At 41.1% G+C, this 27,457-nt stretch overlaps 1 protein-coding gene across 5 annotated transcripts in view; it reads left to right on the top strand.

Annotated features, from left to right (window-relative positions):
* The window catches only part of TBXAS1 (thromboxane A synthase 1), a 342,148-nt gene that overhangs the window by 171,008 nt on the left and 143,683 nt on the right, over positions 1 to 27,457 (top strand). For all 5 annotated transcript variants that reach the window (XM_058189927.1, XM_058189926.1, XM_058189928.1 and 2 more), the window contains one exon: positions 23,732 to 23,848. In XM_058189927.1, the coding sequence (XP_058045910.1) occupies positions 23,732 to 23,848 (117 nt within the window). The remainder of the gene's footprint in view (positions 1 to 23,731; positions 23,849 to 27,457) is intronic.

Here is a 27,457-nt window from a genome sequence, read left to right as displayed (position 1 = left end):
CTTGGCAAAGGTATTTAATCTTTTCCCTGAAATTATTTTCTCTTATGAATGAATGAAAAAGGGAGGGAGAAGAGGATCCATTTAGCCAGAAGATAATAATGAATCAAACTCCTTGTTTAGAGGGGAAATCAAATTTAAACTATCCCCAACAAATGGGTGACTAGTTGCACTACTAAGCTGTTCCTACTGTTATTATGTTTCTCTTAACATTCAATCAGAATTTGTCTACCTGTGTATTATGATATATTACAGGTCTGTCAAACTGGTGGCTTGTGGGCTGGATGCGTCATGCGCAGACCATGCCCACCCTGGCTCCGCAAAGGCAAAAAATATATATCACAATACATCACATGATGTGATAGAGTTTGACACCCGTGATATATTAATATCATATGGAATTGACTGCAGATTGTGGCACCGAATAGATGTTTTTGTACTGATCACCAACCATAATACAGGTAGTCCTTAACTTACAACTATTCATTTAGTGAACATTCAAAGCTACAAGGGCACTGAAAAAAGTGACTTATGACTGCTCCTCATTCTTACAACCATCACAGCATTCCCCACAGTTACAGGATCAAAAATCAGGCGCTTGGCAATCAACATGTATTTATGACAATTCTAGCATTCTAGGGTCATGGGATCACCATTAGCAGCCTTCCAAAGTGGCTTCTGACATGAAAGTCAATGGGGAAAACCAGATTCACTGAACCACTGCACTTAACTGAACCAGATTCATTTAACAATTAATTCCCTTGAGAACCATGGCAAAAATAGTTGTAAAATCAGACATGACTTACTTAGCAACTGCCTTGCTTGACAACAGTTATTCTGGTCCTAGTTGTGTTCATAAACTGAGGACCACCTCTAAAGTATTAATTTTATTTCATATGTGTTATGTTCTGTCACTCTCATTTTAATGCCACACTGTAATGTTATTGTTCTGGCTTCACTCTTTGGTTCTTATTTTATGGAGCATTTTAACAGATGTTTCAGTACAAAATAACAGTAGCGAGCTCTATGATGACCAGTTTGGTGCAGCTATGGAGAAATGGCCTAGGAGACAGATCTAGGACTTTAAACTCTGGACCAAGGTTGCTGTAGGTTTTGTACAGTATAAAAATTTATGCGTATTTCTATGTGTATTATTTCCATCTTGTAGAAAGTCTACAAATTAAGTCACAGTTATTGAATTACTCTGGGAAAACTAAACCTGTGGTTATATCCTTACAAATAAAACAAGTGCTTAAATATGCTTATTATGATGGAATCCACTCAAGTCTTTGCTCCATTGAAAAAAGTTCTGATAGTTAAATCAAAACTTTTGATGTCTTAATATTAACCAGGAAGATACAGATGAAAGATGCTGTATATGCTAATGCAAGGTAAAAATACTTTAGAATTGATTTGTGTACTTCTAAAGTGCCAAAAACCTCATCTTTTCATGGGATCATTCTAGTGATAACTATGTATGTGTCAGCATTCCAAGTAATGTACCCATAGAAAGCATAACTCTGAGACAAGCAAATTCATCAAAGAACAATTTATTGGATTCATCATATTGGCACAACTGGTGAAAGTGGACTCTGAAAGTTCCTGTGGCTTTCACCTAATTAAAAGTAAAAGTCTCCCCTTTCCCCCAAGTCACTGGTCACATTGTTCAATCAAGGTGCTGGCCAGTTGCTTGGTTACTTTGCTCCTCCTCTGGCCAGCCACCTGTCAGAATGTCCTTGGTTCCCACAAGAAAACTTTTTTTTTTTTGGCTACAAAACCCCATCTAACTATTCCCCCCCTCCCTGCCCCTTCTTCTGCTTTGTGGCAACCCTGAAGCCTCCAAGATGGCCTCAGCCAGGCTCACTTTAGGGTTGACAGTATGCCTATATCTGTGTGCCCGGATGAGAAGTATTTATGTTTAAGCTTCAAGGGGAAAAAAATATAACAATGACTCCAGCAAACTATTTTTTACCCAACGATATTAATTACAGTTAAATCATACAAAAGCAGTAGAATAAGGCATTCTTTTTAAAAAAAAAATCAGTTTGTTTAGTGAGTTTTACTTTTCCTAAACGTACAAAGGATCACAGTCCTACTGCTCATTTTTGATCCCTATTGTCAGGGATTGTTTCTGATGAATTTAATTGCACTTGAGTTTTCCAAATGGTGACCTGCAAATTTAATGTTCCCTGGACTGTTCTCCACTTATGTAGAAAGCCGTAATGCTTTTAGAAGCATTTAACTACCAGAGAGCAAGGAAAGACAAAATGGAGTAATTCTTGCCCTAATTATCGGTATCCCTAACTTTGCAGTGACAGGAGATAGTAAAAGCAATGTTCCTGTACACTATTTATTAATTGAACATCAACATTACATTTCCAAAGTAATTAAATAAGGACTTAACTTTAAAGAGCTCGATATATATTCATTTCCCTGTCCAAGTGACAGAATATTAATTGCACAAGTATTACACAGAATTAAGTATATATCTTTACAGCAGGGGCAATGATTCTAGATTGAGCTTATTTAGTATTCGTCCACTTTTTCCCAAATACCATAATCCCAATTTGCCCTGAAATAAATTAAAACTGACACCGACTGCATGGCATCCATCATTCTTTTACATAATCCAGTGTTTCTCAGCAACTTTAAAGATTTGTGGACTTCAAATCCCAGAATTCCCTAGCCAGCATGCACACTTAAATTAACAGAGTCCACATGTACACCAAACCACAAGAACTAATTTATTTTTGTTCTGTAAATGAGAATTTTGAGAACTTTACCTGGGTTGCTTCAATGTGAACTGTTCATTGTGAAGTGTGAATCTATGTGACTTGTAACTTATTCAGCAAAACATGGTTTGAAAAGTCATTGTTTCAGCGTGTGAATCTATGTGACATTGGGACATATAAAGGTTCCTGCCACTAAAGTTTGAATATTTTAAACATATTAGGTTCAGCCATAATATAGACTGGCCATTACTCCCTTGTTTAGTTCTTGCAAATTCCTTCTCCATTTTTTTTTTGTAGTTGATTTCTGCATACTGTAATTCTCCTGAATTCACAGAAAACAATGGTTTGTTTTAGTGAACATTTCTCCAAACATATGCATTCAGTATTCACAAAAAAATCTTCTAAGACAAGGAATGTTTAACTTTACCTTAATTTAGATTTTATTTATTTATTAATAATTGATCAGATAATCGATTAACTGAAATTATTTGTCATTAATGATGACTAAACATGCTTCAAATGATAACTAAATTGTAATGTATTACTGTAAGTTTTGGCGGGAGTTTTAGGCGGGAAGTATCTCGCTTCTGATTGGATGCAGCCTCTGGCTGAAGTGTATATAAGGAGAGGTTTTTCTCCAGAGTTTTGCTGGGTCACACTATATTAAAGAGCTGTTGTCACTAACCTGGTCTCCTGCCTCGTCAATACCCAAACTTAACATTGGCGACGAGGATGGGATCTTGAGGCAGAGCACCAGAACAGAGCTGAACTCACTACGAGAATCAAACCCAGCGAGGTGATAGCGAATGCAGCGATGACCGGCTACACGCCACCCACTCCGTTTGACCCTGCCCAGGAGACATGGGGAATATATATGACCCGTTTCGAAAGTTTCCTGGAGGCAAACGAGCTACAGGGAGTCTCCGACAACCGCAAACGGGCTTACTTCATAAGCCACTGTGGGTCCGCAGTCATCGCCGTCGCAGAAGCCCTAGCGGAGCCAACACCGCTACACTCCGTATCGTGGCAGACCCTTCAGACCCATCTGAAGAATCACTACGCACCAGCCCGTCCAAATCGTTCGTGATGCGAGTTTGGGGCGCAGGCAACAAGAAGGCGAGTCTATCAGCGACTACATGGCAGCCCTGAGACAAGCCTCCAAGCATTGCAGTACCGCGATCTGGACGAAGAGCTGCTGGAACAACTTATACGGGGGTCAGAGACATCCGTTTGAGGAGACGGTTGCTAGCCAAGAGCAACCTGACATTGGCAAACGCCTGGACGAAGCCAGAGCCCATGAGATGTCCAACCATGCAGCAGACACCTTACAAAGCGACTCACGCCGATGGCGGGCGCAAAGCCGAGCACAGTCCACCACGAAGAAACCTATCGTGAGTCAACCAGCGAAGAGGAGGAAGAAGTCCACTACACCGGAAAATCGACAAGGGAAGACCCGGAGGAATGCGGAAGTTGCGGGCGACATCAGCGCCAAAGATGTAAGTTCAGGGCGCCATTTGCGGCGGTGTGAAAGGAAGGGCACCTGGCTCAAGTCTGCCGAGCACCCCAACCTTCCGCCGAAAATTCAAATCGGCCAATCAGAGCGGCTCTGAGTCAGAGATGCAAACCCCACATTCCGCCGAAATTTCAAACCAGCCAATCAGAGCGCGAGATCGGCGAGGCGACCCGCGATTGGCCAGGAAAGAAAGAGCGAAGTCAAACCGAATGACTGTTACCATAGACCACGCAGCTACCCGCATCGAAGAAAAGATCTTCACAAACCCGACAATTGAAGGCGTACCGTGCCGACTGGAAGTAGACACAGGATCAGCTATCACAATCATGTCCTGGGACACTTTTGTGAAAGCCTTGCCGCACATCGCAAAGCGCAAGCTACAGAAACAACGGCTCCGGGTGCAGGATTACCAGGGCAACCGCATCCCTGTTCGAGGGACAACGACCGTCGAGGTCAAGTACGGGACATACGAAAAGACCCTGCCCATCACGTTAGTCGAGGAACCTTGCCAAGCTTGCTGGGGCTAGACTGGTTCAGGCGTTGGGAATGGGGTGACTGGCGTCCACGGGCGGATGCAACCTGCAAAACGCCCTAATGGAGGAATTCGCAGACGATTCGAGGACCGTTTAGGCAAGTACAAGGGACCCCTATCTCCTTCAATTTAGACCCCCAAATAGCTCCCATTAGGTTAAAGGCAAGGAGGGTTCCTTTTGCACTCAAACCTAAAATCGACAAAGAGTTAGATAAATTAGTCAGCCAGGGGATACTAGTGCCAGTTGACCATGCCAAATGGGAGACGCCAATCGTCACCCTATAAAACCAGACGGGTCCATAAGAATTTGCGCTGATTACAAGGCTACCTTGAACAAAGCATTGCAAAAGAGCGCCTACCCAGTTCCAGTAGTGCAACACTTATTGCACTCACTAGGCACGGACAAGTTTTCGCCAAATTAGACTTGGCACAAGCGTACCAACAGCTACCCGTAGATGCTAGCACAGCTGAAGCCCAGACCATTGTAACGCACCGGGTGCCTTTAAGTGCACCCGGTTACAGTTCGGGTGAGTGTGGCCCGGGCTATTCCAAAATTTGATGGAGCGGCTCCTACAAGGGTTACCGGAGTCGTACCCTATTTCGATGATGTGTTGGTATCAGGGAAGATTTAAGAGAACTGGGGAAGCGGTTAAGGAAAGTTTTGGCCATTTTAGGTCGGCAGGATTAAAAGTCAAAGCAAGCAAGTGTCAGATAGGGGTCGAATCTGTTGAATTTTGGGCTATAGAATAGACAAAAAGGATTCACCCACTGAGAGCAAAGTCAAGGCGATAAAGAGAGCCCCAGCACCCAAAAACAAGACAGAACTCCAGGCTTTCCTGGGTCTGGTAAACTTTACGCCGTGTTTTTAAAAGACAAGGCAACCGTTGCTGAACCGCTGCATAAATTGCTTGGAAAAACACTGCTTGGTCGTGGGGAAGTCAGAGAATAGGGCATTTGAGGCAGTAAAAGTTTGCTATCAAGCGATAGCCTGTTAATACAATACAACAACAGACTGCCGTTAGTATTGGTTTGTGATCGTCCCCTATGGAGTAGGAGCTGTACTTAGCCACAGACTCCCAAACGGCACTGAAGCCCCTATAGCGTTCTATTCACGAACGATGTCCCGGCTGAGAGGAATTACAGCCAGCTAGATAGGGAGGCTCTACAATAGTGTCAGGGTGAAAAATTTCACGAATACGTTTTGGGAGAGACTTTGAAATTATCACTGACCACAGACCGCTATTGGGATTACTGGCTGGCGACCGCCCAACGCCAGTGGCACTATCACCTAGACTGACCAGATGGACTATTTTTTGGCCGCCTACTCTACAAACTGCAGCATCGACCTGGAAAGAGCTGGGGCATGCGGACGCATTGAGCAGATGCCCATTGCCGGGAAATCGAGGACCCTACTCCGGGCACCCCGTTCTACTAATTGACTCTTGGGACTCTGGCCCAGTCACATCGCAGGAAGTGGCTCGGCCTCCTACCGGGACATTGTTTTAAGAACTGTAATCGGTTGGGTTCAAGGGATGGCCCGCTGCGCGGCGACGTTTTAGAGTTTGCAAAGAAAAGAGGGAATTGTCTGTGCAAGGGGTGCCTGCTCTGGGGGATAGGGTGGTAGTTCCAGAGAAGCTGAGAAAAAGTCCTGGAACTACTGCATGAGGGTCACCCAGGAATTGTAAGGATGAAGGGCTAGCCAGGAGCTATGTCTGGTGGCCCCTAATGGACAGGAAATCAGTGACAGGGTTGGCGATGCCAGGTATGTCAGGAATCCAGACCACTACCACCTACGGCCCCAGTGTTGGAGTGGGAGAAACCCCAAGGCCCTTGGTCCCGCATACACATTGATTTTGCCGGCCCTTCCACGGCCAAACATTTCTAATTGTGGTGGATGCATTCTCCAAATGGCTGGAGATCATCCTAATGAAATCCACAACCGCGGAGCTGTCATTGCAGCACTAAAACACCTTTTCGCCACGCACGGGCTACCGGACACCCTCGTGTCCGATAACGCCCACAGTTCACCGCAGCATTATTTGAAGGGTACCTGGCTGAAGAGGGCATCCGACATGCCCTCTCAGCGCCCGTTCCACCCTGCGTCGAACGGCCTTGCTGAACGCTTTGTTCGGAGTGCGAAGAAGCGCTATCACGAAGCGGCCCGGCGATTGGCAGGCACAGATCGGCGATTCCTAACCGTCAACACAGGACCCCTGTGTGGCCACCGCCGCAGCCCAGCCGAGCTATTAATGGGGCGGAAGCTACGGTGCCCGCTAGACCGGCTACACCCGAACTACGTGCAGGACGGGTTCAAAACAAAACCAGATAGAATCCGGGAATTAAACATAGGAGACTCAGTGTGGGCACATAATTACAGCGACGGCCCAAGCTGGAAGAGGGGATAGTCATAGACAAACGGGCCCCAAATCTTATCTAGTGGAATAGACGATGGCAGAGTTTGGAGGCGCCACATAGATCAATTAAGAAACAGATTGAGCGATAAGGCAGAATTAGGCGAGACCAGCCCTGACTATGATTTAATTAACCCCACAGCTGACTGGAGCCGAGAACAAACAGAAAGCGTAGAACCAAACAGAGACTTATCTGAGTCAGGCGAAGTCCAGCGACACCCTCCGGTCCCTCTAGAGGACAGCAGGTCCGAGCCGGCAATAATCCAGGGCCGGAGGGCGGGGAGGAGGAGCTCAGAGGAACGAAAAGCCCCTCCGGCAAGCTCGACTCAACTCCAGAAAGTGAAGTGCGCAGGTCCGGGAGAGTCAGGAGACGCCCCACGTACCTGCGGGACTACGTAGAGAAGTAATATGTAAATATTGGCAAAGTGCCTTCTGGGAGGGAAGGAGTGTAATGTATTACTGTAAGTTTTGGCGGGAGTTTTAGGCGGGAAGTATCTCGCTTCTGATTGGATGCAGCCTCTGGCTGAAGTGTATATAAGGAGAGGTTTTTCTCCAGAGTTTTGCTGGGTCACACTATATTAAAGAGCTGTTGTCACTAACCTGGTCTCCTGCCTCGTCAATACCCAAACTTAACATAAATTTTAGTTGTTGTTTTTGTCTAAAAATGAAAAATTAGATAAATGCATGTGATTTTTAAATAAACTTCTTTCCTATATATGCGTCTATAGTCACATATTTATATTGACTAAATCATGTGAATTGGTATGAACTGAATTAAAATCCACTTCCTAAGCTCACTTCAGTGGAAGTTTCTTTCGTATCCAATGTATTTCTTACAGTAAAAAGAAGCCTATATTTTAGAAGGTTCCAAGTAATTTTTAATGCTATTAAAATTTTATCTACCACTCATATATTTATGGTCGAGGAGCCAGTTGCTGCTACTTGTTATATTCTAATTTTCTGCCTTCAAAGCGGCCTTCAAAGTAAATAAATATTTAATATTGCATATGGTTGTGTGGGAAACTTGGTAATTTGCTGTTTTCTGCCTTGCGTCTCTTCTGAGGTAGTTATAAAGCTGACAGCATGTATATCACATCATCTTCACCGGATGTTGCCACCCACAGATGGCATAAAAGAGAAAGAGTTTTCCATTTAGTGCTGTTCTGGCCTGTGGAATAGACTCTTTCTGGAATAGAGATAACAGACTTTCAGTGTGGCTCTTGGAGATCATGAGTTTTACCACATTGTAATTCTCAGTGTGCATCAAGAGGGAAAACTTACATATACCACAAGAGAATATGCATATTGTTATTAATTAATTAGATTGAACTAAAATCATATGTAACATTGTTTTGGATCCATCTTACATTTGTTGAAAAACAGCCCCAGCTAGTATAAACCTCAGCCCTGGAAAAAGTTGTGCATTTCTGTCCTAGAGACACCTCTGAACCAGGAGTCAAATCCAGCAGGTTCTGACAGGTTCTGGAGAACCAGTAGTGAAAATTTTGAGTAGTTCGGAGAACCAGCAAATGCCACCTCTGGCTGGTCCCAGAGTGGGGAGGGAATGGCGATTTTGCAGTATCCTTCCCCTGCCATGCCCACCAAGCCATGTCCACCAAGCCACACCACGCTCACCAAGCCCCGCCCACAGAACCGGTAGTAAAAAAAAATGGATTTCACCACTGCTCTGAACCTTTTTTGCTGACTGTTTATTCAAAGTCAGACTGTTTATTCAAAGTCAGACTGGGTTCTTGTTTTCCTATCGGGCATCTCAACTCTAATATTGCATTAATTATATTAGTGCGTTTTTAATACTGTTTATTGTCATCTTGGTTTCTCTTTGCTTTTTTCTTTGGTGTTTCTAAAAATGCTGTGTTGGGCAGCATATTAAACCAAATGCAATAATAGAATCCAAATAAACAATTTACTAAAATCAGCAGTATATAAAACAGTATATAAAATATATTGAGCAGCTGCGACATGTAAAATTACCAATTAAAAGCTGCCAGAATAAAATATACTCTGATGCAAAAAACTCAGATAAGGGAGGGGATCTGATAAATCTCAGTTGCCTACATCTTCAGAGTCAAGGCAAGAGAGCTTTTCCTTCTACATGTACCTTTGTTACTTGCTTCTTTAAGCTTCCTTGTGCTTATCCTATGTGGGGGAAAGGAGGGACAGATTTTTCTGTCAGTCATCTAACACATACTGGGTAGAATTGTTGACTACATTCCCAGGGTGGTATTTTGGCAGCAAATTGCAATAAACATTGATTGACCAATCACATGACCAGCATTATTCGTGCACTAGTCACACATACTGGACAGCAGAATATTTAGAGGAACTCCATGGATTAGAATAGTGTTGGCTAACCTTTTCCGGACCAAACGCCCAAAGCACACGCCCAAACCCCCAAAATGCAATGTGTATGTGACCCCCACATACGCCCCCCAGCACATGCACACATGACCCCTGTGTGCGCCCCGCCACCCCGTGTGTGCCCTGCCCCCATGCATGCGCGGCAGAGACCCAAAGACCAGCTTGCCGGCGGGAGGCCCATGCGCATGCATGGCACAGCTGAGCTGGGGTGATGGCTTGTGTGCCCACTGAGAGGGCACTGCGTGCCACCTCTGGCACACATGCCATAGGTTCTCCATCATGGCATTAGAGTCACTGCACTATAGCAAAGCTTGCAACTGAATGTGAGATAAGATTCTGTTTCTGTCAGCTTCTCTGGGCCTTCGTGCAACCACGATAACACCTAGGTTTTTTCCCCTGTAATATATTGCATGTTACTATTGAGTTATTAAAATCCCTGGCTGTAATATTAGGATATACCTTGCATGAAAACACGGGGAAAAGAGACTGTATCCTCATTCAACACACATATCCTGGGAGTCAGCTAGTCTCCTTGGTCCTAAGAGCAGGAAGAAATGCCTTGATGTTAAAATATTTTTTAGCTGTGTTACACTCATTACAACGAGAATGTCAGCAACTTAGAAAACACTTATTCAAACAAAGACTGGTAAGCAGACTTCTGAAGCAAACCTCAGTTAGAAAAAGCATTTTAATTATGTGCTTAACTCCCATTAGTTTCAGCAGGGCATGAAGAGTTGTTTAAAGCTAAGCATGTAGAGTTCAACTTCATTTGTCGGAATGGGCTGGAGGACATCCAAAACATCTGGATAATCAGAGGTTTTGGAGTGCTGTTTATAATGCCATATGGTCTCAAGGGAGGCATTTAGTGAAGTTGAATGAGAACTTTCCATTTGAATTTGGGAGTTTCTACAAACTGGAGTTTGCTTATGTTGCTGGATTTTCTGTGGTTAGTAAATAAAAATGTAAAAGAAATTTAGCACCATTTAGAATATTGGACTGTATTTGTATTGTGCTTTTCATTCAGAAAATATACAATTCGGCCGTTATAGATAGTGATAATTATGCTGTCCTTTTAAAGCATGGACACAGGACTTCCATCTTCAAGGCTACCTACCCACTCTCCACCAAAAATTGTCACCAAATTACACTTTTAATGTGACAAAAGGGAGAAAGCTAAATTTTCAGGCTAATTTAAATAAGTTTTTTAAATTTCGTTTTAATTGTATTTTGTATTGTTCGTTTTATTCTGCCTGTACACCGCCCTGAGTCCTTCGGGAGAAGGGCGGTATAAAAATCAAATAAATAAATAAATAAAGCATTAACCGCATAGTGGGTAAAGATATTAGTCACATTCAGTGAATTTTCAATTTAATTTTAACATACTGTAAATGTAGTTTTTGTTCTCACTCTCTTTTTTTTATTCTGGCCCTTCCCACACAATTCTAGGAGTGCATCTGCCTATATATGACTCAGAGGCCAAGCATAGCCCTCAACCTCCAAAAGGATATGCACATTTCAGACCACAGTATTTCCACCACAGTTTTTAATTTTTGATCTGTCAAAAATGTAATGAAACAGATCTGTTTTCATTTTTATTATTCAGCACCTCTCAAATGATGAGGGTCTCTTTATCAGATTCCTCATGTGATCTTGAGCATTCTTTTGGCAAGCCATCCTGGATTTTATGGCAGGATAGGGAGAACTATCATGTGCACACAACTTGCTATGAAGATAAATATAGACTGGTCTTTCTGTCCCACAAAAGTTGATCCAAGGCCATCTTGCATATAATATTTCTTAAGGATCAATCTAAGGTTTTGAAAGGGTATATCTAAAGGACTAAATGAAATGTGAACAACAGGCATTTCATGTATGCTTGCCAGAAACTTCTGTATTGCTACATTGATCAAACTTAAAAATTACTCTGCTTGTGAAGAGTATATGTATATGTCCTGCTAGAGTTAGTGGTAAGATAAAGGTTCCCCTCACATATGTGCTAGTCATTCCCCACTTTAGGGGGTGGTGCTCATCTCCGTTTCAAAGCCGAAGAGCCAGTGCTGTCTGAAGACATCTCTGTGGTCATGTGGCCAGCATGACTAAACACCAAAGGTGCACGGAATGCTGTTACCTTCTCACCAAAGGTGGTCCCTATTTTTTCTACTTGCATTTTTTACATGCTTTCGAACTGCTAGGTTGGCAGAAGCTGGGACAAGTAACGGGAGCTCACCCCGTTACGCAGTACTAGGGGCTCGAACCGCTGAACTCCCGACCTTTCGATCGACAAGCTCAGCATCTTAGCCATTGAGCCACCATGTCCCTTAAAGGGTTAGTGGTAACGTGCCCTTTTATTTCATTGTTCATTTTTGGACTGCCTCGCTACTAACATGATAAAACCACAAATAGTAAATATATGCCTACAAAATGCAGTAGCTGCACTTACTGAGAATGGGGAGACAGTAACAATTGATGCAGTATTCATTATTATGAGTGAGTTTTAATTTATTAAATTTATTTGTTGCCCAACTCTTTCAAAGTGACGCTGGGTAGCTCACCGTACGAAAACATTAAAATCATCAGAGATATTCTTTCTTATTCCTCCTCCTCCTCCTCCTCTTCCTCTATCTTCTGAGGAATGTAGAGTGAGAAAGGGCTGCTCTTTGGATCTATAGAGCAGGGGTGAGGAACGATGGCATTTTGGAGTTGAAGTCCACAAGTCATAAAATGGCCATCGTTCCCCATCCCTGCTGTTTGTTTGTTTGTTTGTTTATTTGCATTTATATCCTGCCCTTCTCCGAAGACTCAGGGCGGCTTACACTGTGTTAAGCAATAGTCTTCATCCATTTGTATATTATATACAAAGTCAACTTATTGCCCCCAACAATCTGGGTCCTCATTTTACCTACCTTATAAAGGATGGAAGGCTGAGTCAACCTTGGGCCTGGTGGGATTTGAACCTGCAGTAATTGCAAGCAGCTGTGTTAATAACAGACTGTCTGAGCCACCAGAGGCCCTGGTATTTTTGCTGTAAAATAACAAAAGCTCTACTGTAGAAATTTCTAAAAAATAACTATGAAATGTCATTTAAACTCCCAAGCATCTGTCTGAAACAAAACATTATGGGTTACTCTACTGGTTGTGATGAGAATCCTATTCTAGGAGAATTTCTATTTTAGAGACTAAAGAAGTAAAATAAACTAATAAAGTAAATATGGTCAAGGGATGCCCCCTTTGGTAACAATCAATCACAATAGAGCTGGAAGGGATTTTGGAGGCCTTCTAGCCCAACCCCCTGCTCAAGCAGGAGACCCTATACCAGTGATGGTTAACCTTTTCGGCACTGAGTGCCGAAACTGGGGAGAGTGCGCGCGCCGGAACACTAGAGCCCGGAAGAGAGTTGCTGGCTGGTGCACATGCGTGTGGTAGCTAGATGCTCCTCTGGGTTCCATTGCACACATGCACGCTGAACCAGCTGTCCATTCACCAGACTATGCGGGTGCCAGAACCTGGAAGAGTAGCTGGCGACAGTGCGTGTGCCTACAGAAAGGGCTCTGCGTGCTACCTCTGGCACACATGCCATAGATTCACCATCATGGCCCAATAACATTTCAGACAAGTGACTTCCAATCTCTTCTTAAAAGCTTCCAGTGATGAAGCACCCACAACTTCTGAAGGCAAACTTTTCCACTGGTTAATTGTTTTCACTGTTAGGAAGTTTCTCCTTAATTCCAGGTAGCTTCTCTCCTTGATTAGTTTCCATCCATTGTTTCTTGTCCTACCTACAGGTGCTTTGGAAAATAAGTTCACGCCCTCCTCTTTGTGGCAACCTCTCAAATAACTGCAGTACTGCTATCATGTCCCCCCTAGTCCTTCTTTTCTCTAGATTGAGCCCTGATGATGTAATCTACCCATCCACATAGTGTTTATGGCAGCAGTACATAAATGGTTTACTATTGCTTTCCTCTCAGATTTAATTTTTGGCCTCAGGATTTCCAGATGACCAGTCATCATTCACAAGAAGAGTCCTCCATTTCTCTGCTTGCAATAAAATACCTTATGCCACCAGACTCCAAATTTTGGGCTTAGACAACTTAAAACTACACAGACTTCAATCTGACCTAAGCATAAAATTATCTACCACAATGTCCTACCTGTCAATGACTACTTCAGCTTCAACCACAATAATACATGAGCAAATAATAGATACAAACTCAAGGTAAACCGCTCCAAACTTAATTGCAGAAAATACGACTTCAGCAACAGAGTGGTCAATGCCTGGAATGCACTACCTGACTCTGTAATTTCTTCCCCAAACCCCCATAACTTTAACCTTAGACTGTCTACTGTTGACCTCACCCCATTCCTAAGAGGTCTGCAAAGGGTGTGCATAAGTGCACCCGTGTGCCTACCGTCCCTGTCCATATTCCTTTTTTACTTACTTTTTTCATGTATCCAAATTATGTTTATACTTTTACCTGTTATCTTATATATGATTGACAAATAAAATAAAATAAAATAAAATAAATAGTAAGAAAGTCTGGCCATGGTTAGGTTTTTGAGATTGACCAAGGTTGTTTTGGTATTACCGTAAACAGAAGAGATTAAATGTACAAGTCATTCATACTTACTTCTTCCCTGGTTAAATGTTAACCAGGCTTTCCTGGTTAAATGTTGAGAGTTCAGCACATGTAGGAACAGAGACCAAGAGAAAAGAACCCACACAGAAACTTCTTTCTCTATTACTTAAAAAAATCACATGTAAGATGTCAGCAGAGTAAGAGACTTTCTGGAGAATCTCAAAACACATCAGCTTCTATAGGAGAAGACAATTTTAAAAATAATTTGGCTTGAGGTATGTTTTTTTTTTAAACTGATGCGGTTTTGCAAGTCATAATTAGCCTTTTGTATTGTGTCCAGAATTGGCTGGCAGCCAGGTTTCTAATGGGTGTCTTCTGTTAGCATTTCACACGCCAACTGGAAATCTTTCTATGTATCTGAGCATTTGATGGCATTTAACACGGAGGGTTGTTGTTTTTTTTTTGGTGCTGATCTGCTATTTAATTGCCATGGTATGTTTTTATATTCCGTGGTTGTTGTTTTTTAAACAATAGTATTTCTTGCATTATAGTAAGTAATTGACGTAGGTTCTCTTGAGGATCATCTCGTTGAAATACAGGTTATAATTGTAATATGGTAATGAATTAAATCTGCTTGGAAAGGGATGTGAAATGAAGTACAGAATTATTAGCAGAGTACATTGAGCCTTGATTAAGCCTGCGTTTAAAAGGTCCATTTATTTATTGGAGTTTTATTGTACCCTTGTTCCCCCCCAAAAAAAAACTCAGGGTAAAAACCCTAATTAGAATGAATGAATGGCACAAGGTCTTTCCATGAACATAATCTCCAAGCAGGGATGTGAGCGTGGATTTCTGTGATCTCATACTTGAACCATTATATCACTTCGGTCTATATGAATGCACCAACATGCTGAGCTGCATTTCAAATAAATGCTACTCCATTTTCATTCTTTACATGTCTGTTTACAGAGGATACAGTCATTAATCCTTTCCATTAAGGACAACCGGAGATTACCTAGAGACCAAAAAATGGCAATACGGCTAGAAATTTTTGCACAAGAAAATAATATAGTCAGTGAGGCGGCTTTGGAACCCTCCCTGCTTCAAAGTAGAAACCTTTATCTGACATTTAACTTCTATTGTGTGTCAGCTGTTTGCGTTTTCTGCACAAAAGTGTTCGCTCTGCAGGCGGGCTGCAATCTTTAAAGACTCACCCTGGGGGCATTGACCAAAGAAGCCACCCAATATTTTTTATTGATTGTTGTGGCAGCTAAGTATTGTTGAAGAACAATGTGAGATATCTTTGCAAAAGTTGTTGCATTGGTGAAAGTGGGTGAAGATTTCTTGAACTGAAGCCTGGAGTCGCCCACGTTGTGTAGGCAATTAAAAAAAGGCCACCATTATATGGATCCTCTCTGTGTATGCTGAATAACACTTAATCTGACCTATTGATCATCGCTGGAAGCAGCTCTTTTGCTTGCCCTCTGCAGTCAGCAGGCCTGTGTTGAGTACCTCTTTCAATATTAATACCCAGTTATCTGACATATACGAACTCCTCTCCGTAGGCAACTACCCATAGGTTTTCACTAAATAATGAAAGATTATTAGAACCAGTGAGCAGTTCATCTACAATTTGAGGTGTTGCTTTTAGTTTTCCAAAATTAGGAATGTTGGCATAACTCCGTGTTAGTGAATCTACACTTGGTTGCAGGCTGTTTAATGCTTGAAGGAATTACCCATTATCTCTCTGCACGAGTTGCTGCTGTGGTCTCATTTTACAGTAAAGTTTTACTTGCACAGTTTGTTTGTTTTTAACACAACAAAGATTGCAACCCTATAATGCATTAAACATTCAATAATACGTAGCATAACTATATCTTAAAAAAAAAAAATCCAGTGTTGGAGCATTCACAACTTCTGCAGGCAAGTTGTGAATGCTCCAATGCTTCAAGTTGTGAATGCAGGCAAATCTTAGAAACTTTATTCAGTGGATAGAATTGAGTGGGAAAGACCCACACTTAGCCACAACCAATGAATAATAATAATAATAATAATAATAATAATAATAATAATAATAATAATAATAATAATAATAATAATAATAATAATAATAATTTAATTTTTATACCGCCCTTCTCCCGAAGGACTCAGGGCGGTGAACAGGCAGATAAAATAATACAATATATTACAATAAAAACACTCTTTAAAAAACTTATTCAATATGGCCTAAAATTTAAAATACAATACAAAATATAAAATAAACCCCAATAAAATCCATATTTAAAAACCCTATTTAAGCCAGTCCTGCTCGGAAGAATAGATACGTCTTCAGCTCGCAGCGAAAGGTCCGGAGGTCAGGAAGTTGTCGAAGTCCTGGGGGAAGCTCATTTCAGAGGGTAGGTGCCCCCACAGAGAATGCCCCCACAATGAAGGTCGCTGATGATATGAATATGAGTGAGATTGCCTGATACTGTTTTTTGTTGTTGTATGTATTGTTTTTATTTGATTCATTTTTGTAAACCACCCAGAATTACACTGTTTTGAGTTTAATGACCATATGCATTTAATAAGCAGATAAGTAAATACGTAGAAAGAGGGTTAACTGATTTTAGAAAATGTGGCTGCTCTCACGACAGCCTTGCTAAACAGTTATTGGGAGCTGACATGAATGCAAATGGATGATATTGTAGGTTACATGATCTCTAAGTATCACTGAACTGGCAGACTTTGAAAATATCTTTAATTCCAGATCTAATTTGACCTAACTCAGTTTTGCTACTGCCATATAGTGACAACATGTGTAATTAGAACCTTTTCACCTACGAAGGTTTATTAGTTTATTAGTAATAAAAGCTACAGTCTGTTAAGTTCTCCCTTTATCTTGATATTATTTAACAATTTGTGTACTACTCTTATTCTGCATGGCAGTTACAGGGCAACAATAAAAAAATGTATTTTTCATCCAAGTAGTTTATCATCTAAAGTTCTGTATAAAGGAACAGAAGATTTCATGGTTGGAAATAATGTAGCAAGGAAAATATCCTTTCTCATTTGCTACATTTAACTCGGCTTAGTTTCAGTAGGTAGAAGGAAGAATATAAATTCAATTTATGTACTTACATCAGTGCTTCTCAAATAGTGGCCGAGGCTCCGTAAAGGGGGGCGCGTTTGACCTCGGCAAACACTGTCATAACAAGCTAAGCCCCGTGTTTATGTCTCTGTATCCAATCAGAGAACAACGGGAGCATCTGATTGGCTGTCCAAAACCCTTGTGACACGAGCCTGTCGGAGCCATCTTTAGTGTGGGACGTCCGTCCACACTTACTTTGTTGCCCGACGGATGTGCGCCCAATACTATTTACAGTCGTGCGGGGCGCGCGAAAAATGTTTTCTTCTTCCTAGGGGGGCATGACAGAAAATAATTGAGAAGCACTGACTTACATGGACTTCACTCACGTACTTTCAGTGGACTTTATTTTATTTATTTATTTATTTATTTTGTCATAACAATATATGTAGGTATCATACAAAAAGATTATATAATATATAAACACATATATGGGTAAATATAAGAAGGTATAAGCATATATGTATATAGGAAGAAGAAAAGAAAAACAGTAGGACAGGAACGGTAGGCACGTTTGTGCTCTTATGCACGCCCCTTATGGTCCCCTTAGGAATGGGGTGAGGTCAATAGTAGACAGTTTTTGGTTGAAGATTTTAGGATTATGGGAAGAGACCACAGAGTCAGGTGAAGTATTCCAAGCACTGATGATTCTGTTACAGAAGTCATATTTTCTGCAATCTAGATTAAAGCGGTTGACATTAAGTTTAAATCTATTGGTTGCTCTAGTATTATTGCAATTGAAGCTGAAGTAGTCTTTAACAGGAAGGACATTACAATAGATGATTCTGTGAGTTAAACTTAGGTCTTGTCGTAGGCGACGGAGTTCCAAGTTTTCTAAGCCTAGGATTTCAAGTCTGGTGGGATAAGTTATTTTGTTGTTTTCAGAGGATACTTGTTACTAAAGGCTTTGGGGAGAAATTTGTGGAAAAAAGAGGTAGTATAAAAGTGTTTTAGGAGGAAGTTTGGAACTGAGAGTCGTGACTGAAAAAAGACATCAATTGTTGGAGCAGAAGAGCTTCAAGTGTCCATTGACATCTTATCCAAAGAACTCTTGTTACTGAATGACATTAAAGCATAATCAATCAGTCTTATTGGTGACCAGTAGACACCCAATGCTAGCAACGCAGCTGAAGCTATACTGTCCAGCCATCATGGTCCGCTTAATTCTTTTATTCTACTGTAATTAACTTCTTTCTTCCGCTTTCTTAGCTAGGTGACAGCACCACGGTGATCTTGGTTGATCTCAGAAAGCCAAACGAGGTTGAACCTCATTAATATTTAGATGGAAAATTGTGGCTTTTTACTGGAGAGTAGAAAATATCTCAGGATAATGATAAACAATTGCCATATTGTGGGCAGAAAAACTGAATGGGATTGTACACAAAAGTGGTGTGAACACAAAGGAGACTTTGCTTAGGAACCTCTGATAACCGTAGCAGCAGGCAGCTTTCAGAAATCCAGCTTTAATTCAGCCACATTTGAACACACTCGTGCCACTTTCTCTGAGTTCAGAAGGATAGAACCGTGCCAAGTAGCCTTAGGGTTGTCTTTGCATTCATTTCTTCAGCTTTGATTCTGCAGTTATAAACAAGCATTTTGAGCAGGATTGTCACAGCCAGGTATTAATAAATTGTAACTTTATTCATAGCTTTGCCTGCTGAGGCGTATGCCTTTTTTTTTTGTGACAAAAGGAGAAAATATGTATTTTACTGACTGGCATTTTTGTGTTTACTTGCCTTTCTTTTTTCAGAAAAAAATGACATGTGTAACTGTGCTAAAGTGATATTTATATGTAACTTTTGACATTGGCTCCAAGATGTGACAGGGGAAAAAAATTCTCAAGGGCTTTTGTTTATACTCTTGACTTTTTTATGAGGCAGTATCTTAAAATACAAGCCTATGGGCTGAGTTCCTTTGTTCCTCTTGTGTATAGACTCAGCTTGAAAGAGGAGAGAACTTATAATAAGTGGATTAGTATATTCCAGAAATTGAAGGCCACACATCTTGTGTTTCTTGAGATTGAGAAACATTCTGCCAATGCCATTATGTCCCAACATAACACTGGTGAAAGTGATATAAGGAAAGAGAAAAAAACATATTCCCTATGTCAAGGTTGTACTAGTTCTCTGAAGCAGGTGTCTCCAACCTTAGTCCCTTTAAGACTTGTGGACTTCAACTCCCAGAGTCCCTCAGCCAGCAAAGCTCTGGGAGTTGAAGTCCACAAATCTTAAAGGGACCAAGGTTGGAGACCCCTGCTCTGAAGGCTCCAGGGCAGGAGTCTCCAACTTTGGCAACTTTATGACTTGTGGACTTCAACTCCCAGAATTTCTCAGCCAGCGAATGCTAGCTAAGGAATTCTGAGAGTTGGAGTCCACAAGTCGTAAAGTTGCCAAGGTTGGAAACCCTTGCCCCAGGGGACATATGGTGATAGATGGTTTGGGTCCCTCTGCTTTTTTGTGTGCACCTGTGTGATGTTGGTTTGTTTCTTTTTACTGGAAGGACAGATGTAAAATTTTAGTGGAGATTGTTAAAAGAAGAAGCTCCCAGACTGTGCCATTCCAAATCCACTAACTGTGGATGTTTCAGCTTTCAGAAAAGAAAAGTTGGGCACTTCATGGGGCACCCTATGTTGCTCATTTCTTTTTTAAGGCACCTGCCTTTAAGTGCTGAAGAACTATTTCCTGGATACTATCTATCTATTTATTTATTTATTTATTTATTTATTTTAATTTATTTTTTTATTTGCATTTATATCCCGCCCTTCTCCGAAGATTCAGGGCGGCTTACACTATGTTAGCAATAGTCTTCATCCTATTTGTATATTTATATACAAAGTCAACTTATTGCCCCCAACAATCTGGGTCCTCATTTTACCTACCTTATGAAGGATGGCAGGCTGAGTCAACCTTGGGCCTGGTGGGACTTGAACCTGCAGTAACTGCAAGCAGCTGATGTTAATAACAGACTGTCTTACCAGTCTGAGCCACAGAGGCCCATAATTTGCAGGTTATAGCCTATCTTTTGTCCAGGTGTTCAGGGCAGTGTACACAGGTCTCCCTGCTCTACAAGAACACCTTGGTAGGATATATTGGGATGAAGGAGAATAATGGTAACTTCTCAAGGAACTTGTGAATTAGTTTAAGTCATAATTTAAACATGATACAGATTAAGGGAGGAATAATCATGTAAAACAAGATCAGATGAGTTTTTTGGGAGGTGCTTTGTCTATGTATGTATTGCATCTCACTAGATGCCTTGACGGACAAGTGCATTTCACCACAAAGATTGTACGTCACATAGCATTTTCATTTTACTAGTTGTAACTTGGTCGAGAAAAGAAAGAAATGAAACTGAAGAAGAGTCTCTGGCTATTTTTCTTCCATACATGTGACACCTGGCAAGAAAAAAGGGATGATATTGTTCATAGCATTTCTTTACACTCAGGAATGTTTCCTAGTACAAGACAATCATTACTCACTATAAATATTCTTGATTATAAATATAATTATGATTCATTAACAAAACAAGGCATTTTTAAATGCATGGCTTTCTGCTTTTGTTCTACCGAATAAAATTTCAGTAGGGAAAAAAAATCTAAGAAATATATTATTCATTTCAATTATATAAATAGATGGCTGCCATCCAGAATTGTTTTTGGTAAGATGGATGGCCATATAAATTCGATCAGCAAATTTATTAATATAATTCATTTATTGAGGTAAATAAATTCTCTACAGTACAAACTTCTTTTTTCTTTCAAGCTTTTTTATACTTCTTCTGTTGGACTCAGTGTATTGTTTCTTCAGGTTTTATCGTTATGGAATATAGAAATGGCTATTATCACACTCCTCAAGTGTGACTGAGTATTGACAATCTGACAATTCAGTCTGAGAAATAAAGAAGTATCTCCCATCTCCAGAGAACACTTGAGGATTGCAAAAGTACCAAAGCAACAACAGTAGAAGCAGCAATCCCTGTACCCTTCAAAAGAAATTTTAAAGGAACAACTGCTAGTTAAAAAATCCCTGATGAGGTTTGAGGAAGATCAGCAGTCATGGAATGTAGAACAATAGTTGGAATAGTAACCTAAAAAAAGGGTGAGGAACACAGAATGGAATATCCTGTAGAAGGGCATAACTGGTTGATTGGTTTGACTTTTCCAGTTTGAAATGAGGCTAGAGTCTAGCATTTACAGACAGATGATATCAAAAGCCTATTATAAAAGTACAAATGGGTAGGTTTCTACCTCATGAACAACTAAGTTAATGTTTGATATAGGAACTGCAGGAGACAGATATAGAGGCATGCAAAAACTGTTGAAAGCTGTGCTGAGTTGCTTAAGATGGGCAGCCATATAAATCTTTTTAAATAAATAATTAAATAAATCAAATAAAAAACAACCTGAGTTGGGATTGGTTATACTGTTTGGGATACAGAGCTAAGGAGTTCTGTAGTGCTTTAAGAAAAAAAGAGACTTTGAAGAGGTATCTGTGGGGAATGCTCAGTTGGTATACATTTAGGCCAGAACTGATCCATTCTTTATTACAACCATTGATCAGAGTGACAAGTCACAACAGATTTGCAATAAACGTTGCAGTGTGGAGTGCTGCTTTTTTTAGTGGTGCTGCTTGGCAACAAATTTAAATGTACCTCATTTTTGTTGTTGGAGTGTAATTGAGAACCAGAGTTTCTCAGAGCAGAAATCTGTATAGCACACTTGATAGCTATGTCCTCTTGTCTCAGTGTATTAGTGATGCATTCCCCTGCACACATTACACGGGGCATAGCTTTCTGAGATCATTCACTGCGGTTTCTTAGGGCAAAGTGTTCACCCTGTGGCCAATAGCGTATATTAGAAGACGGATGAGATGATTAGAGAACGTAGCTAGAATTTACACTATATGAATGGGTGAGGTCAAGATGCAGCATTCTGATTTTCATCTGTCCCCCTAGTATTGTGAAAAATGCTATTACAACTAATACACATTTCCAAAGGTTCCAATAATTCAACAGCTTACCAGTTTCTCATATAATATTACTGAAATGTTGAGTTGTCATAATATTGTTCCCATCTTGGTTAAAGCTAGATAAATTGAATTTTTATTTTATTTATTTATTTGTCAAATACGTATTAGATAATATAATTACGTATAAGCATGAACTGAATACATATAATGAATGACGGTAGGTGCTGGTGCTCTTATGCACGCCCCTTACAGACCTCTTAGGAATGGGGTGAGGTCAACAGTAGCTAGTCTAAGGTTAAAATTTTGGGGGTTTGGGGATGAAACCACAGACTCAAGTAGTGCATTCTAGGCATTGACTACTCTGTTACTGAAGTCATATTTCCTGCAATCAAGTTTGTTGCAGTTTACCTTAATTTTGTATCTATTGTGTGCTCGTGTATTGTTGTGGTTGAAGCTGAAGTAGCCATTGACAGGTAGGACATTGTAGCAGACGATTTTATGAGCTATGCTTAAGTCATACCAAAGGTGGCATAGTTTTAAATTTTCTAAGCCCAAAATTTTAAGTCTGGTGGCATAAGGTATTTTGTTGCGAGTAGAGGAGTGGAGGATTCTTCTTGTGAAATATTCTGGACACATTCAATTGTATTAATGTCCGATATGCAGTGAGGGTTCCAGACAGATGAGCTGTATTTGAGAATTGGTCTAGCAAATGTTTTGTATGCTCTGGTTAGTAGTGTAATATTACCGGAGAAGAAGCTACGCAAGATTAGATTTACAACCCTTAATGCCTTTTTGGCGATGTTGTTACAGTGGGCTTTGGCACTTAGGTTGTTTGATATGAGTACTCCAAGGTCCTTGACAGAGTGAGGGTCCTCTATAAGGTCATGTCCACTCAATTTGTATTTTGTGTTCTGAATCCTTTTGCCAATGTGTAAGACAGAGCATTTGTTGGTTGAGATTTGGAGATTTGAATTTAAGCTTAACTGAAGTCAACGGTATGAAATCTTGGAACCATGAAGTTTTTTCTTTGCAATCTTTCTTTAGAATATATCTCTACTAGTTTTGAATTTTAAAATCATGGTTTTTCTTGGAGGTTCACAAAATTCCCAGTAGGAACAATTGTGGACAGCGCTGTTGTTTCAGGGCAATGAAATCATACCTCTACAGGAACTTGGAATAGAATATCTATACAGTTACAAGAAAACCCCAATGTGCATTAGCTCTTGGGGCTTTGGGGACTGAATATAACCTCTACAGTGTAAAGGAAGGTTCCTTGGAAAAGAAACCCATGCCATAACTTTTTAGGGGTCTTCATTCTTGGAATTACAGTACATGTATATATACAACACAAGCAAGGGTGTGCAAGCAGACCAATACAATTTTCTGGAATCTGAACATTATTATCCTATTTTGTATTCAACATGCTTATTCATCAGTTGTTAAATTGCTACTAAGATTTGATCTGTTTTTGATACTGTTCTACCTTTGTATTCAATCAGAGTCCAGATTTGGTTTTTAAGCCATTTGCAGACAGCATTGTCATGTTGCGTGATGAGAAGTGGGAAAAGGTCCGGAGCGTCTTGACCCCAGCCTTCAGTATTGCAAAGATAAAGGAGGTAAGATGCAGGCAGGTGTCACAATTGCACATACAAAACCCTTTTCTTTTTCTTTCTGCTTCGTGTTTCTCAAATGTGCACTATTACATAAAAAGTGATCCACTCATCCACTGCAACACAGTTAATGCTTTTCTGATTGCCCTTTGCAGAGTCACTGCTCCTTTAAGGAGAAAGGTTTCTGGGGTGTTTAATCAGAAAATGAAGAATGAGCTTTGTTTTAACTGGACAGATAACCTATATGCATTTCGTCTGTGTTTTTCTATCAGATTTGGATTCCAGATCCCTGTGATTGATATATTCCCTCCCCAAAAGATACGACATTAGAAATCTATATACCACTTTGGAGTGCCCACCAAAAGTTGGAAAGTACCTATAAACACAGGAAGAGCAATTTTCACAAAGTAATTCTGTATATATTTGGCAGAAATGTTTGGCTAGCATTCCTTCGCAGAATCTCAACTTTCATGTATGAAACACCATAAAAACAATACTTTCTAAGACACTTGCTATTCAATAGCAAGAACAGTGCAACACAATGTCCATTGCATTTAGGGCACGCACAAAAGACATACACCCAGGGGTGAAATGCTCCCAGTTCAGACGGGATCGGGTGATCTGGTAGCAATAGGGACGGGTAGTTCAGAGAACCGGTAGCAAAAATCCCTGCCCCCCCGCCCATGCCCACCCAATCGCGTGGTCCCCACTTGCCTACTTGCCTACTTGCTGCTTCTTTCGGGCTCGCTCCTGCCTTGCTTCGGCTGCTGCAATCAATTGCATCAGCTAGCAACTCAATCTGCCTGCCTGCAATCCATCTCATGGTGAGCAACTCAATCTGCTTGCCTTGTCCCTTGAATTGGGTAAGTAACTGGGGTTTTTTTGGGGGGGGGGCGCTGAGCTTTAAAAAAATATTTAATTGGGGTTTTTTTTAGGAGTTTTTTTTAAAACATAGCAATTTAAAGTTAAGGAAGTTTTAAATTTAGCTGCTTTATCTAAAAATATAAATAAAATAAAATAATAAAATAAAATATTTGTGCAGCTTTCTGAGATTTAGTGTGTTTCTGTAGTATTTCACTCTAACTTCACAAACACATAAAATCTCACAAAGCTGTAGGTGACAGTGTATGTGTGTGTGTGTGTGTGTGAGAGAGAGAGAGAGAGAGAGAGAGAGAGAGAGAGAGAGAGACAGTTGTGTTGTGTTGTATGTGTGTAAAGTGTGAAAGTTGATTTTTGAGGCTGTGTGAGGTTCCTGCTTGTTGCAGGGGCCATTTTGGGTGAAGTGCAGCTGCTTTTATATTATGTGTGAGTCTGTTGTGTTGTGTTGTGTTGTGTGTGTGTAAAGTGTGAAAGTTGATTTTTGATACTTCTTATTGTTTTGTGTACTTTGTTTATTATTTTTATTATTTATTGTTATTGGCCATGCCCACCCAGTCACCTGACCACCAACCCATGCCCACAGAACCGGTAGGGAAATTTTTTTGATTTCACCCCTACATTATTGCCAAAACTGTAGGAGCTGACTTTTTGAGGTGACCAGTAGTTGCAAATTATTTATTTTCTGTACACAAAACTGCATGAGTTCAAATTGTTATTTGCTGTGGATGTAAGCTTTTTTTTTAAAAAAAATTACACAAATCAATCAGTCCTTTGCTATCTAACAATCTCTTGGGGAAAGCAGGGATTCGAAATACTCCTTTCCTGCCATGGTCTCGATATGATGTGATGTGATGTGTCGCTTACGTTTCACAAGCTTGCCTTATCCAAGAGCTTGATCTAATTGGTTTCATAATACCTTAGGCCATTTTCTTATAGTGGCTAAAAGTGTTTTCATAACATTATCCAAGCATTAGTGCAGCAAAGAAAAGCCTTCCCTTATTACTGTTACTTTGGCACAGGGATATTGAATAATGCCAAATGATGTTGTAAGTCACCACTGTAGAAATAACCAGTTTCACAGTGCCAATGGGAAATTTCCTGAGTTGGGTTTTCCCCTGCTTATATAAGCATATATTTTCTTCAAGAGCTTCCCAGCGGACTGACTTTATTAATCTTTTTGCAGCAAAATAAGGAATATTGTGGCACATTAAAAATTAATAAATCACATGAGACTACATGAATGACTTTAAAGTTGTTGTGGCAGTTTAAAAAAGAATCAATTTATTAGTGCATAAACTTGCAGGGATTATAGTGCACATGGCGTTTGATAGTGAAAAGTTTATGCAAAAATACATTTGTTGGTCTTTGAAGTTACCACAAGACATTTTGTGTTTCATTTCCTTAAAGTGCCCCCAAAAGTAAACAACTTTTAAACACTTTGTATTTAGTATATAAAAACTGAGATTTCCTCAAAGATGTTTCATTAAAAAGTGCATTTTCTTTAAAAAAAACCCTTTTGAGAACAAAGCCTTGGGGCAGAGGTGTCAAACTCAAGGCCTGGGGGATGGATCCAGTCTGCAGGGTGTTTAGATCTGGCCTGCGGGCCGCCCTAGAAACAATGAAGGACTGGTCCACAGTGCCTTTGTCAGCGAAAACAGAGCTCCGGGGGGTTGTGTGCTGAGCTCTGTCTTCACTGGCAGAAGGTTGCAGAAGGCCGTGGCAGTCGAAAACGACTGCCACGACTTGGGAGCTCATTTTCGCTGGCAGAGTGCTCTGGCCCACCACGGGCACCCCTGACACTAGTGATGTTGAGCGGGCCACACCCACCCCAGCCACGCCCACCCCAGCCCCCCAAGGTCAAACACAACCCTGATGTGTCCCTCAATGAAATTGAGCTTGACACTCCTGCCTTAGGGTAAATAGTTGGAATCTATGTTGTGTGTTTTGCAAATGAAGAGAATTCAGCTTGAGTTAGAATAGGGTGGGCTGTGTGTTAGTATTTGGTGGCCACAAGCTTCGTTATGTGGGCCACATTATGTTGTGTCTTGCCCGCTCTCACAGCAGCCAGGGCCTTCTTATCTGCTCCCGAACACGGAGGAATGTATGCCTCCCGGCCCCAGTCCTGGCTCCATGCCCAGACAAGCTGAAGAGGAGGGGGCACCTCCCGGTCCCAGCCCTGGCTCCATGCCCAAGCAGGCTGCAGAGGAGGGAGCACCCCCCCGGCCCCAGCCCTGGCTCCATGCCCAGGCAAACGGAGCAGCTAGACCCCTACCCCTCCTCCACAGCATGTGAGCCTGAGGAAGGTTTATTTCCAACAGCTGCTGATTGGAGTGACCCTCGCATCAGAAGACTGGATAGGCGGAGGCAACAGAGGGAAGGGAGGGGCAGGCCTTAATGAGTGCTGAGTCATGGAGCCACACCCCATGGCCTATATAAAGGATCTGCTTTCTGGCAGTCTCTGAGTCAGGCAAAGTCGAACTTATCTTGCTGAAGTCACTTTCTGGTCTCCTGCCTGCTCTGAGGACTTTGCTAGGACTTTGGGCAGAGCTGCAGAGGCAAGCCTGATTCGGATTTCCCTGACCCGGCCGTCAGCGGAGGAGTGGGACACGACAAATTAGTTATGTGAGTTGGTCTTTGTTGTGGTAGGGATGTTCTTCACTTTTTAACTTATCTCAGTTTTAACCTAAATCTCAGATTGCATATTGGACACATTTCTACTGTCCATAAAATTTACTC

This window comes from Ahaetulla prasina, chromosome 7 (genome assembly GCF_028640845.1).
Source record: "Ahaetulla prasina isolate Xishuangbanna chromosome 7, ASM2864084v1, whole genome shotgun sequence".
NCBI lineage: Eukaryota > Metazoa > Chordata > Lepidosauria > Squamata > Colubridae > Ahaetulla > Ahaetulla prasina.
The sequence above is the reverse complement of the archived record's forward strand: the minus strand, read 5'-3'. Positions and strand labels throughout refer to the sequence as shown.